The sequence below is a fragment of the Phocoena phocoena genome, chromosome 16 (genome assembly GCF_963924675.1).
Source record: "Phocoena phocoena chromosome 16, mPhoPho1.1, whole genome shotgun sequence".
NCBI classification, from domain to species: Eukaryota; Metazoa; Chordata; class Mammalia; order Artiodactyla; family Phocoenidae; genus Phocoena; species Phocoena phocoena.
The window spans coordinates 22,225,339-22,247,587 of NC_089234.1; the positions used below are offsets into that span (position 1 = coordinate 22,225,339).

At 41.4% G+C, this 22,249-nt stretch overlaps 1 protein-coding gene across 4 annotated transcripts in view; it reads left to right on the top strand.

The window, feature by feature from the left end:
- Window positions 1–22,249, top strand: part of SORCS1 (sortilin related VPS10 domain containing receptor 1) — a 573,760-nt gene that overhangs the window by 373,403 nt on the left and 178,108 nt on the right. For all 4 annotated transcript variants that reach the window (XM_065894238.1, XM_065894235.1, XM_065894236.1 and 1 more), the window contains exon 5: window positions 5,365–5,438. In XM_065894238.1, the coding sequence (XP_065750310.1) occupies window positions 5,365–5,438 (74 nt within the window). The remainder of the gene's footprint in view (window positions 1–5,364; window positions 5,439–22,249) is intronic.

The following is a 22,249-nucleotide window of genomic DNA, read 5'->3' on the forward strand; positions in this document are numbered from 1 at the left end:
CTTAGTGCCCTTGTTTTTTGACCTTTGGGAACAGTCTCCATTAGCTCCCCGCAAGTTATGGTAGGATTGCATTCATCTAGTCTGCTCCCAGGCCATGTTTATAGCCTCTACTCCCACTTCACTTCCCTTTATGCACCTCCACCAAACTGGGTCTCTTGAAGTTGACAAAAGAAGAACAAAGATACCGCTCTAACCTTTGCTGCTCTGTTTATTTGCTCAGACTGACCCACTTGCCCTGGAACACTCTTTTCTCACATCTTCAAACTAAGAACTTTTTACTGTATTCCTAGTCCCACCTTGAAAGCTTTGGCAGATCCCCAGCTTCTTCCTGTCTTACATAAGCCACCATAACACTCTGGACAAAATATAACAACATTTACTATACTTTGTATGTGATATCCCCTGAGAAGCTAGCTTTTTCTCTGGGGAACTTAATCTCTCGGGGTTTGGGGGAGCTGGTCTGGGATGGGTCATCATGGTTCTCTATCTATCCCTGTACCCACTGGCCAAGGAGAAGGCTTGTGTCAGCGCTGGGTGGAATTTTAGGTCCTTTATAATGTGATTTCCCCTAAGAGTGGGTTCTGGCTTCCTGTGCTGTGCAACTAGAGCAGCAGAGCTTATCTCTGAAGACCATGGATTTCTCTCCTATCCCATCAACCAAAGACTGAAACATGCTGTCACTCTTACCCTCTTACCTTCTACCAAATGGTGTCCTTGCACCAATTTCCTAGCTGCAGAAGAAAATTCCTGATGTGTACCTATCTAACAATCTAAAATGAGGGGCTGCACTGATCTGATTTAGAACTGTTGAGAAGACTTTTTGGAGACAGTGGTGCTTGCAAGCTTTTGCATTAACACAAGGAAGTGAATTTCTATTCAGAGAAAGATGCCACTCTGCTAGGGACTCAACCAAAATGTGAATGGTAAGAAGATGGAAAGTGAAAGTTGGAAACAGCTGCTCTCATACCCCACTTCTTTCGGCCCATCTTAATCTGCTATAGTTTAGGTACCCTGAGCAAAGTCAATGAATCTCACTTTTGCCCACCTCCAAGCTACTTGTCTTCCTGTGGCCTCTCTCTTTATTCTCCCTTGGAACCTGTGCCCCTCAGCCAACTTGCAGCCCTGCAGGCCTCTGGAGCATGACACCAGAGATGATTGTACAATTGGTTAAAAGCTCATAATAAAACCAACCCTTGAAACTGGATCCTTTGCAATTAACTGTATTTTTATCTGCACTCGTCTTATAGCAGACAAAGGCAGATGGCAGGAAAACAAGTCAATGTAAGAGATGTCAAAAAAATATATATAGGAGAAGGAAGGAAGAAAGGAAGGAAGGAAAGAAGAAAGGGAGGGAGGGAGGGAGGGATGAAGGATGGGCTAAATCTTCAGAGGAGGAGCATGACAAGAAGTGTTGACAGCCCCAGACCAGCATAATAAGGAAGTAGAGGGTTGGGCCCTGAGGCTGCTAATAGGTCTTGAGCATAGATGAACAATGGGTTTGTCCTCATTAAGTTGTATCTACTGAGATGGGGAAGTGGTCTCAGCTAGTTTAGAGTGATTCTAAACAGGAAGGATTGTCTGCCCTGCATTCTTAGTTAACCAGAATCCTTCCCCCCTCCTTTTCTAAAATGTCTACTCCGTTTTTTCCCAATATTTTGTACCAGTGTTAGGAAAACAAAACTAAACTAAACCCCTCCAAGAATGGCCTTTGGGGGTTCATGACAGAGGGTTAGTAGATGAGCAGCGCTCTCCTAAAACTAGTAGAAATATTCTCTTCCTCCCCCTGATCTTTCTACCTCACTCGTTCTCTAGGCTTGGCACTGCTGGAGAAAGCGGCAGATGCTTTCTCTGATGTGACAGATAGTAATGATATTTCTTAGTTCTGTGTTCTGACAGAGCTGAGAAACCTTGGAGCCGGAGACAGACAGGGAGGGAAATAAATCTTGCTTAGGTGCTGCCAGCACTATGAATTTTATTAAAGGACATTGACTCGTTCTACACGGAAAGGCTTCCACTGGCGGCTGAGAGAGTCATTGGGTAAAAAAGGCTTTGATCGCAGTTTTTAGTGGAGGAAAACTTTGCTGCCGGACTCTGCAGGTTTAATTAGCACATTATCTTGGATGGCTGTGAGTTGTTTTCTTCTCTTCTTGGTATAACATCAGGCTGGACAATTAACTTCTTAGGGAGAAAAGGTTTGAAATAGTAGGTGAAATGTATAGAGCAGCTTTGTCTAGGGGTGAATATTCAAGACCTTGCCTGCAAGTCCTTGCAAGTTTCAAACGTACTGATATTTATAGTTTTGTTTGTTGGTTTTAGGTACAGACCTCTAGCTACGGATTCATGGAAGTAAAACATATTCCTCTGCTAAATTACCTTTGTCTGTCTGTTGGGAAACCTGAGTGTTTTACTACGTAGATCCATTACTAGGTAATTTGCATGATGTAAAGTCAATAGTTTTTTTTTCTACCTGCATCATCTACTATGTGCTAGGCGCTCTATAGACACAGAAGGATGGGATTCCAGACACCTAAAAACTTTGTGATCTCATCAAAGAGGCAGTGAGTGATCTCAGATATTTTAGAGTGATTTTAGATAGGAAGGAATTTCTGCCTTGCATTAATAAAAGGCTCTCTTGAAAGGCTGCTAAGAAAGTTAAATATAAATATGTGGACTACAGTTTGATAGCATTCCTTGTGCCATAGTTCTTTGGAAATGAGGCCCCTGGGAAATCTCGGTGTGTAGGAGAGGGTTCATAGAAAAGATGTCCTCTGATCTGGACTGAAAAAGAAGACTGGCATTGAGGTAGGCAAGTCTTGAAGCCACCTCTGCCAGAGTGGGTAGCACCAGTGAAGGCATGGCAGGAGGCACGTGCCCACGTGCGAGTGGAAAGGTGAGGAAGCGAGTCCACTGGCACTAAAGCGCACCTTTTGAGATAGGAAACTATAAAAGATGTCACTGAGCTAATAAGAGAGACTTGGTTTATTGGATTGTTTGGTGTACCCACTGCTTGAGGGGCCTCTGGATGCTCACCAATAACAAAGCATCCCCTTGAAGAAGATAAAAACAGATATCATGGGACATACCTGACTGGTCCACAGGTTCTGAATCCAAGCCTAGGGGGATCAATTAAAAAAGACATAGAAGAAAAACAGTATAGACACACAGACGCTGGAACCCAACAGTTCCTCACAGAGATGAATTCTGTGTAAAGGCAGAGATGGCAATCCCTTGGTGTAGCCTTAGGAGAGCTCAGAGTTTATATATGATTTTCAGAATATATGTGGCGAGTCTAGCCTTCACAGAGAATTATTATTATTTCAAACCACCCTGATTCTCTTACATTTGCATAAATCTTTGTATATAAATATAGGTATTAACATACGTTTATAAATAGATATAGGCACACACAGTGGTGTGATCTCTGTTTCCTTTAAACTTGTAGAAAGCAGTGCAGCTCTGGGTTTCAATTAAAAAAGATGGTGCAAGCGGAGAGGAAGTATCAGACACTCCGGATCAAGTGCTTGCTGTTGTAATCCAAGTCTGAATATTAAAATGCAAGTGTTCAGGACATGCTGGGAAACAAGAAGCAGGACGTGCACCCTCTGGCTGCTTGGGTTCTGAATCAAGACGGAGGATGTTGTCTTATCTTCTGTTATCTCTAGGAGGGGAACTGTCTCCCCATTTCTCCTTGGTGCTCTTAAAATGAATCAAGCATGAAATGTACCCAGGAAACCTTTCTCCCTCAGGCATGATGGGGCGGAGAAAAATAATAAGACTTGAAAGAAGAAGCCACAGGTTCTTCTTGGCCGGATGCCCAAATACTCTGTAGTTGGGGCCAAGTGAGCTGCTCGCTTTGGTAGCCAAACATTTCAGCCTTTTTTTGACTTCAGGATGTGTTCTGATCCAGTGGATACAATGTCGTAGTAGCAAGCTCTTCCAAGGGTCAGTAAGTACCCACTTGAGCTGACTTATTTCTTGGACATGGCTGGTACATATGTAGCCTTGGTGAGTCACTTGGTGAGTCATTTGACCCTTCACTGAGTGCTGGGACTGGAGAGGGAGGAAGGTCATAGTACTCAGTGCAGAGTGACTCACCATCCATTCACTGTGGGATTTGGCAAATGCAGTGGTGGACGACTGCGATGTGAGTGGGTTTCAGACCAGGCACATAGAAAGGAGATGTTCCAAATGATACTTTTCAAATCAGCAGCCAAATGTCCATGGGAACCAGAATCCCTAGAGTAATAGGAATCTCTGGGCTGCCATCAGAGGACACTTCTAGAGGCAGAAAAGGTTCCATGGTACTCTAAAAATTACTGGAGAAGTGCAGGGGTATGGAGCAAGCCAGCAATGAAGAACGAGATGTAGGAGAAGAAAGACCTTTGGAGGGGAAGGAGTATTTGGAGGGTTAGACCCTGTCTCTTGAGAAGTGTTTCCTTGCAGTTGCCCTTGGAAAGCACTGAAGCGGTGTAGCTACTGGACTTGAAATCTTCAATAACCATCAGTAACATGGCCGTGATACTGGGAGTGATGGTGTGCGGATTAAATGAGGGAATGCAGGAGAAGCACTTGGATCATAGTAAGACCTTAGTCCATGTGAGCTGCTGTTAGAGCCTGCTTCCTTTTTAAAAAACCAACACTGGCTCCTCTTCCCTGCAGGATCGATTCTGGTCTCCCTAACTTGGCCTTCAAAGCCTTTTTCAAGTTGCCCTCAACATTTTCATCTAAATTTATTTAGATAAGCCAGGCTTATTCATATACCGTCCCTGCATTTCTCACCTTTGACCCACGTTGTTCCCGTTGTGAGTAATGCCCGTCCCATTTTTGTCAGTTTGAATTCTGCCATTCATTCAGATCCCAGTTGACTCCCCACATATCTCGGAAGCATCCCTGATTGACTTCTGAGTCTCCTTCCTTTGCGTTCCTTTATCACTGGTGGCAGGCTCATTATTTCAGTCAGGTTTTGGCTATACTGTTGGCTTTCTGAGAGCCAGGTCTAGATCTTGGACTTCTTTGTATTCCAGACAACAGTCTGCCTATGGTGGGGCCAGCGGTACAGTTCACCAGGCAAAACGGGGTATGAATCCCAGTTCACTCTAATATTTAGTGGCATGTGATTTCCAACAAATCACTTAATCTTTGTGAGCTTCAGTTTGCTCAGCTGTAAAATGGGCATATTAATGTCTACCTTGCAGAATGTACGTGGGGAGTGGAACTGATACGCAGAGCACTCATCTGGCATAGAATGGGTGCTAAATAAATGGTAGATATTATTATTGTTGATAATAATAATCCAGTGAACTGATGTTTGTGCGTTCAGTGTACCGTAAAGTCGTGGTGTTGAATACTTTCTGTTGTCCACAGTTATACAGCTCTGCTGAATTTGGGAGAAGGTGGCAGCTTGTCCAGGAAGGGGTCATACCGAACAGGTTCTACTGGTAAGTCTCACTCTATTTTCTAGCACATTTAAGATACCACCTGTGAAAATGAGCATTGGAATCTTTTCCTCACCCAGAACTCTCACGTGAATTCTGTTCTTATTGGGTTACGCACACATCCCCTAGGGCAGAAGGTGACATTGGGGTGGTAAACATCTTAAGGGAATGTTAAAGCAGTGTCATAAATCACTTCACAAACCCAACATAGATAACTGAAGATTAATGGACAACAGGGGCTTTGTAACTGTTGTTTTGTTATATTTTGATGAGACTTTGAGACAGACACTTAAGAACATTTTAATAGTGACTTTTATTGCTAAAAGCATGATACACACATATACGGCATGTTCATATAAAGGTTTTCAGTGTAAATAAGTAGATCTTATTTAGTCTAAAAGCAGATCCTCTTCCCATACCTGCTTTCAAGTCTTCTAGACATTCTCATCATCTTATGGGGCACAACCATTGTTTTTCATTTCTTACTTATCCTTCCATAAATGTTCTCTGAATTACTAAATGCATGTAAATATTAATATACATATTAGTAATTGTTTTTTCTTAGTCAGCTTTGACTGCTATAACAAAATACCATAGACTGGGTGGCTTGAACAACACAGAAAAGAAGGAGGCAAAGAAAGTAATATTCTGTTTTTGTCTTTTTTTTTACCTCCTGAGCCCACCCCCCTGGTTAAATTAGAGGTGGCCTCCCTCCCTGGGTTACTACAATTGAAAAGAAGGGATAATACAAGTTCCTTTCAGCTTCTGAGTTTCCAAGGGCCTAGATCCCAGCAAAATAAGAACAAAGTACGAAGTATTCTAGTGTAATGTTGACATTACTTATCAATCGCTTTTGAATTTACAACCTAAGCCCTATAAAAGACATGATTCTGCCTTATCCTAATTTATCTAATCTGCCTATGGAAAAGGCATCTAGGTTGTTTCCAGACTTCTGCTAGTATGAACAGTGCCCTGCAGAGCTGGCTCAGACAAGAGTTTAAATATCCCTTGTTCACATCATTGAGAATCATTGGCGCAATGACCTTTTCGGAGCCAGTGAGCTTCCTGCAGCTAGGACAGTAAACGTTGTCTCCCCTTTACTCCTCCTGAAATCACACTGCCTCTCACCATGCCTTGGGACTTCCATGTACCTAATAGCTTCCCCCACCACTCCAATTGTCTCACTTCTAAGAGGAATGCATTTTTATCTTTCTTATTTTCAAACACTGCCCTAAGACCCTGTGGGATTTGAAAGCCAGAGAACAGATAAATCTCTTAAAACACTAGTGAAACTGCCTGAAAAAGTAAAAGACAAGTTATTTGCAAACAAACTGGCTCAAAGTTAACACACAGAGACTTCTATATGGAAAGATACTTTCTCTTCCCGCATCACAGAGACATTGATAACTAAATAGGGTTTCTGTTGCTTAGAACTTATTCACCTCTTCCCTGCTGCTCCCACTCAGGAATGGCTGAAGCTTTGTTTTTGGCATCTAAGTTGGATGCCCTTCTCCAGGAATTCAGTTGTAGCTGTCACTGCGTCTCCCTTCTCTGATCAGCATTTCTTCTCTTCCTCACTTATTCATTCTGTCCCTTATTCATGAGATACCTTGCATCTCCATGTGTTTTGCCTGTAAATTATAAAGTCACTTTTTGGAAAGCAGGTGCATATTTTTTTCTCTTTTACTGGGTGTTATACGTTCATAGAAAGGCCTCAGAGAATAAATAAATAAAAGACCAAACTAAATTAATGTGGTTCCCCTGGTTTAACCCGGAAATGAAGTTGATGCTTTGCCAGTGAGAAGGTATGAGGGACCAGTCATTCCTTAAGTCCTGCTTCCAAGTGACTGAATATATCTGCACGTGGACCCAGCAACTGAAGGCAGAAAGTTGCAGTTCTCAAATGACTGGAGAGAAGTTTGTTCCAACCAATAGAAACAAAGAAAAACATTGACCAAAAAAACCAAAAAAAAAAAAAAAAAAACGGATGAGAGAATTTCCCATGTTAAGCGGTACATGGTACACAGTATCTTCTAGCTCACTGAAGGGCTTATTTACACACAGCTTTGGGAGGTGAACAAATCCATCATTGCTTTGGCTGGTAGTAATTGAACCCATTCTTATCTGTTCTTGGAATGGGGTCCTTCTATCTGTAAGCCTGATTAGCAAAGCCCTTGTAACCAAATGTTATTTCATTATCTTTATCAAAACTAAACACATGATCATATATAAATTCTAATTAATCTGTCTGTTGAGTGAAATGAATGATACCCCTTCTCTGCCTCTGGGAATGGAGTCTCTCCATTCAAGTCCTGATATTGTGATAGGCATTATTCAAACTTAAGCAATTTGATCCTCAGAACAATTCTATGAAGTAAGCATTGCATTATCATCCCTAACAGATCGGGAACTTTTGGCATGGAGAGGTCGAGTAATTTAGCCAAGGTCACACAGCCAGAAAGTGGCAGAGCCGGGATTCACATGCAGGCGGAATGGCTTCAAAGCCCGTGAGCTACTAAATCAGTGGACTCTATTGCTTAGGCCTCTTGGAATTTTTTTTTTCTGGGCTGCAGCTGTGAGCCCTAGAAATCTAGCCCATTCAGGCAGATGAGTAGAGAAAATCCAAAGCTCTTTTGGCCACCATGCCTGTGTGTGTCTCTCTCCAGCTGGGCTTGGCAAATGGCCTCCTTGGGTTCTTTAAGCTAGGTTGGTTTTTCCAGAGAAAGCATGAGACCTTGTAAACTGCCCGGTGCACATTGACTGTTGATGAAATCTCTCGGTCTCTGGCCACATGGTCTGTATTTTCTGACTCTGAGCAGCTTCCAAAGGCTGGCAGAAAAGGTGTCGTTCAAGGCAGTATTTATTAGACTCCTGGAAATCAGTTGCTTCAAATTACATAAGAACTATAGGGCTATCTAGGATTATTCAGCGAGCGTAATTGAAAGAAGCTCTCATTAATCATTTCTGCTTGAAGCCTGGCTGTGGGAGTGCAGAGGTGACTAAGGGGAACTTTTCTAGTGCTAAATTGAATTGACGAGTGACCCTGGGTAATAATATAGCGTTTCCCACGGAGAAAAATGAAGATGAATTCATATCTTTTCCTCATCACCTAGCACACTTAAGAAATATCTTTATTTTGGGTGGCAGTAGTAATGCCACCCCTGGAAGTAATCAATGGCAATTGTGAAACAGTTATGGAGTTGAACAGTTTATCCTTATATTCACGGTGGTTGTTGGTAGTACTCTCATACTGACATACATATGAACTTTCTTCCAAGGAGTTTAAATCGCTCCCGAAACTGATTTACATGTTTAGGGCATCTTATAAAACATATTTTAGCACAATATTGCCCTTAATAGAATAGGTGTCTTTTTATTCAACTAACTGCTATAGCAGTCTTGTTCTTTACTATGTCAGAAATCAATTATACTGGGAGGCAGTACAGCCTGGAAGTTAAGGGGCTCAGAGATACTGAGGTGTGAGTTCTAGCTTTGCCATTTACTAAGTAAGGGGTCATGGGGAAGTTAAGTTCTGTGTGCCTCGGTTTTTTTCCCCTGTAAAGTGAAGATAATTAATACCTACTTAATCAAATGAGATGTTTTCTGTGAATTGGTTATATGCCTGTCATCTAAGAGTTGTATTAAGTTCCCACTGGCTAATAGTAATATTATTAATAGTAGCTGACTTTTTTTTGTGTGTGTGGTACGCGGGCCTCTCACTGTTGTGGCCTCTCCTGTTGCGGAGCACGGGCTCCGGACGCGCAGTCTCAGCGGCCATGGCTCACGGGCCCAGCCGCTCCGCAGCATGTGGGATCTTCCCGGACTGGGCACGAACCCGTGTCCCCTAGCATCGGCAGGCGGACCCTCAACCACTGCACCACCAGGGAAACCCAGTAGCTGACTTTTTACGTCTCTTAGTTTTGTTTCTCCCCCATGCTGGCTTCATTCTCAGGTTGCTTTCCCCATTCGTAGCAGTGATGGACATCATCAGCTTTGGTCTTACAACCTAACAGTTTGGAAGCTCCATCAAACCAGTCTGCCTCTTTCCTCATGTTTCCAGGGATTGAATGCCAGTAGTCTGCATTACTCATGTAGGTCAGACACATATCCCTGGGAACTGAAATAGGAGATGGTGTTGAGTCCCAGTTAAACTGCATGGCTCAAGGTTGGAGGAGAGAAGATTTCTAAAAAGGAAAAAAAAGAGAAAAAGATTCTGTTATCATAAAATAGAGGGATAGATTTTCATTACAGAAAAAATACAGATGGGAGAACTGAGTGCCAACAAGATAATGTTCCATAAAAGGGATTTGTATTTGTTAATTAACTATATACAATGGTCTGGGCGCATGATAAATCATGCTCTTTGATCCTCATAACAGGACTGTGAGGTAGGGATTTTTACTCTCGTTTTGATGAAATAGAAAAGTGATGTAGTTTACCCACCATAAAATATAATACAGCCGGGTTTTGAAACTTGGTCTCTCTGGTCTCCATGGCTCTTGCTTGCGATAGTAAAGATCAGCTCAAAACTCAAGACTTATTTTCCACCTGTATCCCCCATAATAACTGTTAGTTTAACAGTTGGATAGATAAGAGCCAACATGCTGCATTTGACACTGAAGAACAAGAAATGGAGGACCAATGTTAGCCAAATGCCTTGAATAAGTGAAGCTTTTGCCAGAAGCCAAGTTTACTATTAGAGGTTGATGAACGTGGTTTGTTGGCATCTGATTCGCGTTTAGGACAAAGCAATGGAAGGCAGTTTTCGTTAGAAACCAGTCAGTGATCTTTATCTATGCAAAAGATAAAGCAATCTTAGAACTGTTTCACTTAATTAAAAATACATTCAGATGTACCTTATTGATTATGTCGTTCTGACGTATAGGGGGCTGGCTGGAAACAGGGACAGCTGAATGGCGATTACATGTTTTCTGTGACAAATTCACACATGGAAAATTAAGAGTCGGCTCGACAATGAACCTGTTGTTATTCTGGAATGCCATCTTGTTTCAGTGGTATCCCTCCGGGGGCATAAGACAGCTGTATTATATAGCAGAGGGATATAGGGATACTTCCGGCTCCATCCTCAGTGTGTTTGAGCAAGTTCCCACATTCTCATTCATCCCCATTGTTCAATGCCAGTCAGTATGAATGACTTCCCATTGCACATCTTTGGCAACAAGTCCCATTTCTTGAGCACTTACTGTGTGCCAAGCTCTGTGCTGAGTGCTTTGCATATGTTGTTTTAAACAATCCTCAAATCAATGATGTGAAATGATTTATTGATCAAAACTCCGTCAAGACCTGTGATAGAAAAATGCAACCTGTTTTAAGAAAAAAAAAATTTAAAGCAGTATTGGCTCATGGATCTGATAAATCAGGTCTAACTTTTTCTAGACTCTACTTGATCCAGAGGCTCACTGAAGTCATCAGCTCTTTTTTCTTTCTTTTCTTTTGTTTCCAAAGGCATTTTTTTTTTATTGAAGTATAATTGATTTACAGTGTTGTGTTGGTGTCAGGTGTACAGCAAAGTTATACATGAAGTCATCACTTCCTACCCAAGGTCCTCTCATCTAACCTCAGGCATAAGAGGTAGATTCGTACACTTCTGTTAACATATCTGGCTATAGTCAGAAAACACTCTGGGACTTAAAATAGTTTCTCTCTGTGCTGATTCATGGCACTACAGCTCATCATCTAGTCCTTGTTGAATATTGCTACCAAGGCAATTTCAGCATTTTATTTACCTTGTTGTTTGATAGCTTGTTTTATATTCATCAGGTCACCGTGACCCTTCCTCTTCTTCCTTCAGATATGCTGGCATTCAACACAGCATCTTCAAGACTTCTAAGCCACTCACACCGAAGGGGCTTGGAGGGGATATGGCATGGGATGACTCTTGTCTCTCTCCCCAGATGGGTTTAATGGATTCAGTAACAAGAGAATTCTCTCTACTTTTCCTTTCTCAGGTTTTGCAAACTGGAAATGGGGTGAAGTCTAATGATGTCACAAAATAACAAATATATATATGTATATATACATATATATGTAAAATGTAATGTATAAAGTAAAACTCTGCTATCAAAATAACTAGAAAATGTGATACTGTATTTGATAGTATTGGATTAGATAGGGTGTATGGCTATTTTTTAAAGATACTCTGCCTCATCCTTCACCCACATCTATGAAACTAGTCATTTTCTGCAGAGAACTTCTTAAAAAACACCATCACTCGCTTTCAATTTTATGTGAGCTGGCAGTGGAACGTCCTGCCGTTCAAAATCAACTTTTTCTAGAGCTTCCATATTTCTGTATTCCCTATATCCCAGCCTCAGTGCCTTAGAGTCATATTCAACTCTGTTCTCTTACTCACTCTTTTTTTTTTTAAAATAAATTTATTTATTTTTGGCTGTGTTGGGTCTTTGTTGCTGCTTGCAGGCTTTCTCTAGTTGTGGTGAGCGGGGGCTACTCTTCGTTGTGGTGTGCGGGCTTCTCATTGCAGTGGCTTGTCTTGTTGCAGAGCACGAGCTCTAGGCATGTGGGCTTCAGTAGTTGTGGTGCACAGACTTAGTTGCTCTGTGGCATGTGGGATCTTCCCGGACCAGGGCTCGAACCCGCGTCCCCTGAATTGGCAGGTGGATTCCTAACCGCTGTGCCACCAGGGAAGCCCTCTTACTCACTCTTAAATCTTTGGGTTTCCAAGTCCCATTGGTTCTACTTCAGGGAAGTTATATCTGTCCACCTCCTCTTCCACCCTCCCTAACATTACACTGGTTCAGCATCCCCCCCACTAGGAATAGTGAAAAGGCCCCTCCATCCATCCCTTCATATCGTAACTACTGCCAAAGGAATCGTGTAAGCATTTCCCTGATCGAGTGTTTGCCCCATTCCTCATTGCCTACAACATAAAATTAAAAAGAGTAAGAATGTAACCAGGTTCTTGCAAACCTGGGTTCAGATATATATTTTCTGAGCCAACTGCCATGCTCCTAGTTCTTTGTGCTAAATTCCAGGAGGCCAGATAAAAAGTCTAAGCACTGGTTAGTCTATGGAGCAGTCTATATCTCTTATCTCTATGGTTTTATACAACTCTTACCTGGGGATAAACTGTCCTTTTTTGTTTTTGCAGTGGTTAATTTTAGCACCTACTATGTATCAGGACAGTTTTGGTCTTTGAATGCAAAGATAATGTATGAGGGTATTTGTCATTATTAGGATCACAGTATCAGACCTTTGTGGCCTTAGGTTGATGGCTGCGTCTCCCATGTAGCCTTCTTTGGCTCTTGCTTCTTGTTTTTCTAGGCAAGAAGAATCTCTTTCTTTGAATTTAAATGTGATTATGTCATAAACAAAACATACTGTTCATAGCATGCGTTGTATTACAGGTCTGCGTGTGGGATTGGTTGAAAGAGTACAGGCTTAGAGCCAGCATATGAAGCTTCAAATCTTAGCTTCACTATCTACTTACTACCTGGGTGATCTTGAGAAACTCCTTCACCTGCCCGAGCTTCAGTTTCCTTATTCGAAGGCTTATTCTGAGAATCAAAAATGGCATATTATCATAATTATTATTAAGTAACTTAGCACTTAGTATGTGCTCTATCTTTTTATTTCATTTCCATCTCCTGATGGAGGATAAGTTCCTTAAGGACCAAGACTGTCATTAACGTATTACTATCTTGTGTACAACAATAAAAGGAATAGCAGAAACTAGTGTTCACACACACACACAGAAATTCATCAAGTACACACATATATATATATGTATATGCACAAACATAAACCTCCAGTTGAAACGCATCTTGAATGGACTTGTTCAGGGAACCATAATAGATGACCTGTTTTTCCTTCCAGCCTGAACAGGTTAGACTTCTAAGCCATTGATGCCATCAAAGTGTATATTGAAAAGTGGGGAGGATTCTAGATCAGTAAAAGGAACAATTTTCTATGCAGTAGGTTGTTTATTAACTCGACAGGCTGTCCTAAGGAGTCATGAGATCCATGTTAGCAGAGGAATTTAAACAAAAACAGAGTGGCTGCCTCCTAGACTGCTCTCACAGGGAGCTGTGCCATAGAATATTGACAGATCCTCTACACACTTCAGAATATGGAATTCAGGTGAGGAACTCAGAACCCTCCGTCCTTTGGAGCCTGGACTTTATTCTCTCTTCTCTGGCAGCCTCTTCTGGTTCTGAGACTCTGAGCTGAACCATGTGCGTGGCTTGGGTAAGGAGCAGAGAGAAGTAGCAGGAAATCATTCCTGAGATCACATACCAAGAGCTCCAATGGGGCATTCTGGCACCTATACCAGGCGTGCTGGATAAGAGGATTTTCATTATCCTCGAGAGGACTGGTGTTTTATCTTTTTTTTTTTTTCCTGTTAATGAGCTCCGCTTGAGTGCTATTTCCCTATCCACTTGCACCTTCCTCCACTTCTTAAATCTCTTCCTGTGATTAGCAAGTTTTCCCTACAAATTAAGTTAAATTGCCCCTGCTACACTGTGAGCCCATCACTTTTCTCGTGACCTGCATTCACTAATGGCCATTATTGATTCCTGTCCTCCTTGATGACTTCTTGGCTCCATGGACTGTAATTCCTCTATCTCTGAGCAACTGAGATTCAGTCATTTCTCTAGATTTCCACTAAGAACTCTTACGATGGCAGAGTACAAGAGATGGCAGTGAAAGAGTGAAAGAGGGGGAAATCCTCATAATTATGGCTTCCTAATTTATACTGATATTAAAAAAATTTGACTTATGCCCTAGTGATCAGACTTCATTTAGCCTTCGAGTTCAAGAGCCTGTGGGTGTGTCCAGTGTCTGTGTCTGTAGTTTCCCTTTTGCTCAGTTAATCATTCTCCACCTTTGTGTGTTCCATTTAGCCAATGAGAGATGCTGTTTGGTGTCTCAGAGTGAGGGATCTGGAGTCAGAATGCTTGTGGTATCAACAGAATCCTGTTTTCAAGGGGTGTGACGATGAGCTATTTAGTTAACGTGTCTTCATTTGTATCACAGTCATCATAATAGTGTCTTCCTCATATATTTGTTGTCAGGATGAAAATGAAATTCCAGGTTACACTCTAAACACATAATACATGGTGAATACATAGGAACTATTACTTAAAAGAAGGATAGGACAAGGTGGGTATTAATGAGTTTCTGCAATGTGGCCATCTCACTCTGATATTGATTTAATAATTTATATTTCCAGTGAGCATTTTTAATGTGTGTATGAGTTTTGTTTTTGTTGCCCCAGAATTAAGAACAATGGATAGAAAATCAGCCTACTGTTTTATTTTGTAGCTTCTCAGATAGGCGAAAACTCCTATCATACAATTCATTTAATTTACGTCAGTTGAGGCATTTTCAGAGCTAACTCCTGGCCATAAAGAGAGAGGAAACAGCCCCTGCCCTCAAGAGGGCCTTCAGCTGCTGAGGTGGGGTTGCAAAGGGAGCCCCTAGAGAAGTCTGTGGAAGGATATTGCCCCTGCATAGCTGCCCCTCTGAGTTTGCAGCCAAGCATTTGGCTTGACGCCTAAGGTCATAAGACTGGAAGTTTGGAAGAAAAGCTGGACTTGTAATTGTGAAGGGAAGAGCAAGGACAAACTAGATAGAAACTACCAGTCCTTCTGCAGTGCCTCCCACCACCTCTAGCCAAAGGACCTTCAGAGTGAAATAGCCACTACTTCCCTCCTGCCTTGCAGATGTCACACCTATTTCCTTTCAGTCCATTATAACTGGAAACCATACAGAGACTCTGGAAAACATAGTCTCTAAGGAATGGCTCCTAAGGAAAGGAATTTTTCTGTTAATAGGCCAAAGAAGAGAAGAAATTGACCCAAAATCTAGGATAGGGCTTCCCTTGTGGCGCAGTGGTTTAGAGTCCACCTGCTGATGCAGGGGACACGGGCTCGTGCCCCGGTCTGGGAAGATCCCACATGCTGTGGAGCGGCTGGGCCCCTGAGCCATGGCCACTGAGCCTGCGCATCCGGAGCCGGTGCTCCGCAACGGGAGAGGCCACAACAGTGAGAGGCCTGCGTACCGCAAAAAAAAAAAAAAAAAAAAAGACACCTACTAATTTAAGAGACGTTAAAATTAAAAAAAAAAATAGCGTTTTAGAATTGATGAGATGGGTGCATAATAAATATTTGTTGAATGATCGAAAGGTGAGGAGTGGATACTGGAGGTGAGACAACCATAGATATTTATTTTTCAAACCGAAGGTTAGATAGGGTTGTCTAAATAGATAACTAATGAGATATGGAATGGTGAATTCTACACAGGAGGGTAGTGGAGACCCAGAACCTGGATCATTTGACTGGGTAGGAATGAAATGCAGCGTCGGCTGAGGAAGATCTTAAAAGCAACAGTAAGATGCTGAATCCTTGTAGATGACTAGCCCTGATGTGTTTATGCATCAGAATCTCAGGACTCTTAAAAAACTTAGGGCTCGTCATATCTGGCTTCTGACTTGCAGGAATCCCTTCTACAAAATTCTAAGTAAGTGGCTGAAAACAGCCCTTTGGATTAAGAATGGAATTTTGTCTATCTTGTCTGTCAGGATCTGTCTTCCTCTGAAGACAATAACTAGAGGAAATACACTAGTCCCACTGTTTTTTCATTGTTGGCTCTCTGGCACTTAAAACATGAACACCTCTAAACAGAACAATTCTATAATTTAGAGAAAGCTGTCAAGGTTTTCACAGGCATGGCAAGATGTGCCCTGGGGTGGGGTGGGGGGAATGGAATTTGCTGCAGCATTTATGAGATTTATGGTAAAGGTTTTTACACAAGTGTTGAAGTTTAAGGCAGATAAATCCCAGAAGACAAATGCCACCAGTAATTGAATCTCAAAGCCATTATCACGTGCTGAGCAGAGCAACTTTATGACTCTGTTGTGACAAGATGAAACTTGTTAGAATATTTATGTGCCTGGGATAGCTTGTGCATCACCAACCCCAACCCAGAGAACAAACTGGCTCTTCCATGTGCCTCCTATGAGCAGTTAGCCTTCCTGAGTAATTCAGTAGCCAAGGAAAACGAGATGCTTGAGAGGAATCTGAAACAGCCATAACCTCACATCTGACCTCGAATTTCAACAGCTCCTGGGCCCAACATATTTATGTGGTCAGCTGAAATCAGGCTTTTCCCTTGGTAACCAGGGCAGCCCTAAAATAAACAGACTCTCGCTCTCCACACTGTTTTCTATTTCTAAACAAATGGAGAGTAAAAACCTCCCAGTAATAAGAGCCATTTCTCTGATCTTAACATTTCTTTAAAAAATCAAATAACTTCATCTTTTGTGATTGTTGAAATCTATGAATCATACACTCTTGACAGTGGAAATGAAACAGTTATTTTACCTGCTTTACAGGATGAAATGACAACAGGACCAATCCACTCCTCGTGATAACAATGATTTAGTTACAACAGATTGTGTTCCAGCTTATAGTAGCTTTGCTATAATAGAGTCTATCCTTGTGAGATGTGGGTAGTTTTCTCTCCCTAATTTTTTATTTTGAAATAATTTTAGAATTGCAGAAGAATTTCAAAGAATAAGAGAGTTCCCATAAACTTACCTCATGCTAACATCTTATATAACCATGGTGTGATATTCATAACTGGGAAATTAACCTTGATTTAATACTATCAATTAAACTGGAGACTTTATTTGGATCTCTCCAGGTTTTCTACTAATGTCCTTTTTTTTTCCCATCTAGAATCCAAATAAGAACCCTACATTCATTTATTTGTCATGTCTTTTTTCGTCTCCTCAAATCTCCCACTTTCCTTGTCTTTGATAACCTGGACAGTTTTGAGGCCTGCTAGTCAGGTGTTTTGTAGAATGTTCCTCAGATTGGGTTAGTCTGATACTTTTTCATGATTACAGTGTTATATATGGTTGGGAAGAAAATCACAGAAATGGTGTGACCTTCTCATGACATCACATCAAAGAGTGCAGGATATCAATATGTCCTGCTACTGATGATGGTAACCTTGATCACTTGATTGAGGTGGTATCTGCCAGGTTTCTCCATTGCAGAGGTACTGTTTTCTCTGCTCCAACCTCTGTTTGTTGGAAGCAAGTCCCTGAGTCCAGTTCCCATGCCAAGGAAGGAGAATCAAGCTCCAACTCTTGGTAGAAGGAGTATTAAAAACTGTGTGAATATATGTCAAAATCACCATGATCTGGGGCTTCCCTGGTGACGCAGTGGTTGGGAGTCCGCCTGCTGATGCAGGGGACACGGGTTCGTGCCCCCGTCCGGGAGGATCCCACGTGCCGCGGAGCGGCTGGGCCCGTGAGTCGTGGCCGCTGAGCCTGTGCGTCCGGAGCCTGTGCTCCGCAACCGGAGAGGCCACAGCAGTGAGAGGCCCGCGTACCGCAAAAAAAAAAAAAAAAAAAAAAAACACCATGATCATTAAATATGTTGAGAGAGATATTTTGAGGCTGTGTGTTTTGCTCGCTAATTTTAGGACTCTTCAGTCAGTCCTGCCTGCAACAATTATGACTGTGGTATTCTAATGGAAATTTGCCATATTGATAATCTCATATATGTATTCATTGGAATTCTTCTGAAGGAATAATTGCTGCATTTGACAATTTATTTATTTATAGCATTATTTAATTGCTCAGCCAATGAGGTGACCAGAAAAGACAGTGAATAAGCCCATTTCTGGATTACGTTTTGTTAGTTCTTCTTCACCTCAGGAATCTCTGTTCTTTGGTGCTGAGCCTATGGTCAAATAATCCCCGTTAGGCATTAAGGTGCCATTAATGTGCCACCTGCTAATTCAGGGCAAGACCTCTCTGCCTAATAAAGTCCTTCTTAAAGGAACATTTTAAAGTCTGACCTGGGATGAAGAACTCAGAAGGGAATACCTTTTCCCAGTGACACTTTTGCCTTAGTGGCCGTGGAGGTAGGGATTCCCCCAGAAGTTCTGGGCTCTCCCCTCTGTTCAGTTGGGCATCTCACAGCATCTTCACCCTAAGGAGGGTGACTTGGGGGTACGTGTGAACGCACGCACGCGCACGCACACATGCACACTTTTTTCCCTTTCCCCATCTCTCTTCTTTCCTAGGCATGGAAAAATGCAGGCTTCAGGCTCTCTCCAAAACAAAACAAACCTCTATAAAGTATACTGACCTCTGTTGCTCAACCATGATTTTAATTCCCAAGACAAAGAATGCAGGTTCCAAATTGACCAATTGAAAAATATATGAAAAATGCAGTATAGGAAATGGGTAGGTATTCTGAACAGTTAAGTACTCTTATAAATGAAAAACCTGAATGAAAAAAAAAAATGTATATAGATGTAAGGACCAAGAGCAGGAAGAGGCAATTTATGAAAGGAAAGAAAATGGCAGTTAACATAAAAATATTGCATCTCACATGCAGATATTTACCTACAGAGATAATCGGTACAGTGTCATGTACAGACCTAACAGTACCCCATGGTCAGAATGTTAGTTAAGGAAACAGACTATTGTACAATTGGCAGAACAGTGCATTCCAATATTCTGTTATGTTATGTCAGTGCTATGATGCAGAAGTCATTTAAAAAAAAGGAATGCCTACACAAACAGAAAAAGCACTAAAGGATCAACAACAAAAGGTTAAGGTGGTTATTTCTAAGTGTTTAATTTTCCTTTATATATTTTGGTGTACTTTTCATTATACTTTAAATGAACACATATTACTTCTACAATTAGAGTTTTTAAAGCAGTGTTATTTAAATAAATTATACCAATAATAATAACAATAAAGCAGTCAAGCATATTTCCCAAGGGTTGGGGACGGTGGGGGACAACCAACAGAGAGACGCTGCGAGCACGGCAGGATAGCCCCAGAGAATGCAATCTCTTCTCTCCTCCTCATGCGTCCACCTCTTTCATATACTCTTCTTTTTCTCCCCATCTTCTCTCCCCCACCTCCTCTTTCACTCCCTTTTCTGCCTGTTCTCCCTTCCTCCTCCCCCACCTCCCCTCCTTTCTGATTTCCTTTCCCCTTCTCTCCTTCTCTCCTCTCCCTTTCTACTCTCTTCTTTTTCTATCACTCTGAAATGTTTCCATCCATAGTGGGGTACTCATTTTTTTAAGGCAATTTAAAAGGTGTATATTTTTCATTTTCCACCATCACGTTGGTTTCCTTGGCCAAGCAATTAATAAGAGTTCAAAGGCCAACTGACACAGCGTTCAAAGTATTTTCATAGGATATCATCTCTGTATTTGCCCAGTTTCAAATCTCTTCATACCTTGTATTCAAAACTCCAGAAATGCTTTGTGAGTAAACAAAATACTAAGGAGAATAGTTGCCATTTGACACCCCAGGAATTTGTCTCTGTGGTGAAGATAAATCTAATTTCCTCCTGTATCTAACCCTCTTTTACCCTTGTTCCCCACCCAAGTTCTACTGACCAGATCTCTTTCCCTTTTCCACCGAGGGCCTTGTAAGCAGTAGCCTCTCAGGGTACTTTTTCAGAAGTACCAATACCCAGCAACAAAGCAAGAGCATGTTTTTGTGTAATCATAAGCTGAAAAAGTATAGAGAAGCTACTCGGACCAGGGACGTGGCAGCCCAGTGTGGAGACTGATACTGTGTTTCTCAGAAAGGTCAAAATTTATTAGTCATTTTGCAAGTAACTACAGAGAAGCCACCTTCAGGCTGAAGCCCTGATACTTGAGTGTCTAAACTAAATTTTTTTTTCTGTTTCTTTTTTTTTTTATTGGGATTTAGTTACTTTACAATATTTTGTTAGTTTATACTGTACAGCAAAGTGAATCAGCTATATGTATACATATATCCCCTCTTTTTTGGAGTTCCTTCTCATTCAGGTCACCACAGAACCTTGAGTAGAGTTCCCTGTGCTATACAGTAGGCTCTCATTAGTTATTTATTTTATACATAGAATCAATAGTGTATATGTGTCAACCCCAACCTCCCAATTCACCCCAGCCCCCTTTTCCCCCTTGGTATCCATACATTTATTCTCTACGTCTATGTCTCTATTTCTGCTTTGTAAATAAGATCGTCTACACCAATTTTTTTAGATTCCACATATATGCGTTGATATACGCTATTTTTCTCTTTCTTACTTCACTCTGTATGACAGTCTCTAGGTCCATCCATGTCTCTACAAATGACCCAGTTTCGTTCCTTTTTATGGCTGAGTAATATTCCATTGTAGATAGGTACCACATCTTCTTTATCCATTCCTCTGTTGATGGACATTTAGGTTGTTCCCATGTCCTGGCTCTTGTAAATAGTGCTGCTATGAACACTGGAATGCATTAAACTAAACTTAATATCCATTCTGTTTCTAACCTCTAGGACATGGAACCCTCTCGAATATGCCTTGGCCCATGCAACCGTACTCCCCAGTACGTTTGTCTTAGTCCATTTGGACTGCTCTAACAAAATACTACATACTGGATGGTTTATGAACAACAGAAATTATCTCTCACAGGTTTGAAGTCTGGGATTAGGGTACTGGCATGGTACAGTTTTGATGAAGGCCCTCTTCCAGATTGTAGGCAGCTACCTTCTCACTGTGTCCACATATGGTGGAAGCTGCAAGGGAGCTTCTCTGTCCTCTTTTATAAAGGAACTGATCCCATTCATGAGGGCTCCACCCTCGTGACCTCATCACCCCTAAAGGCCCCACCTCCTAATACCATCACCTTGGAGTTTAGGTTTAAATGTGAATTTTGGAGAGACACATTCAGACCATAGGAACACTTAATCCTTGCAGGATTTCAGAATGTCTGAAGTTTTCCCATTATTTCTCTTTATCTTTTTAGTGTAAGACACACACATTGCCTTCTGAGTTAATCCTGACTTTTCTGAGACACAAAGGGGTGAAAAGAAAAGGGATTTTTTTTTTTTTTTTTTTTTTTTCAAGAGAAGGATCACGAGTGAGTCAAGAGCCTGGGTTAGTAGTTCCAACCTGACACTCTCTGAGTGGTGTGACCTTGGGCAAGGTATTTACTCTCTTGAAGCCTTGGTTTCCTTAATTGTGACATGCGGTGTTTGGACTAGTTCCTCTCTAACAGTCTTTTCATCTCTAAAGGATCCCTTAATTCATACTATTGGCAATAGTGGTAGCTGTGTGTACTCTTTCTTTTACTCTTTAAAACACTATTATTATTAAGTATTATTATTGTCAACCTTTCTACAGGTGGTACATGCAGTTGTAGAGAAATTAGAAAGCCTGGGTTCCAATCTGATTGTATCATTTATTAGCCCTATGACTTTAGGCAAGCAAATTGCTTTCAGGGCTAACATACCCTTTCTCTTATCTCATCATTATTTTTCTGAATTTGTGTCATATGTGAATTTTCTAGGCACATGATATGTATTCTTATCCAAGTTGTTGACTCTTGTTGAGCAGGACACTAACAAGGGCACAGCCTTGGAGGCCCTATGTGACATCCATCCCACAGTTAACAGATGGACACCAGCCATTGATCAACACCATCTGACAATAGTTTTTTTTGATATAGTTTAAGTCCCTTATATATATATTTTTTTCTACATCGCTTTCAAGAAATGATACATTGTATATAATATACACCTGATATGCATTTATAGTTATACACTCCTGTCTTCTCTATTGAAATGTAAACTTCATGAGGGCCAGGGATTTTCCTCTCTGTTATTCACGGCTAAACCCTCAGCACCTAGAACTACCGCTGGCACATTGTTGGTATTAACTATTTGTTGAACTCATTCATTCATTCATTAAAAAATTTAATTGAGGATCCGCTGTCTGCCCTGCTGTGTGTTAAGTGTTAAGGATGTCCCAGGAATCCTCAG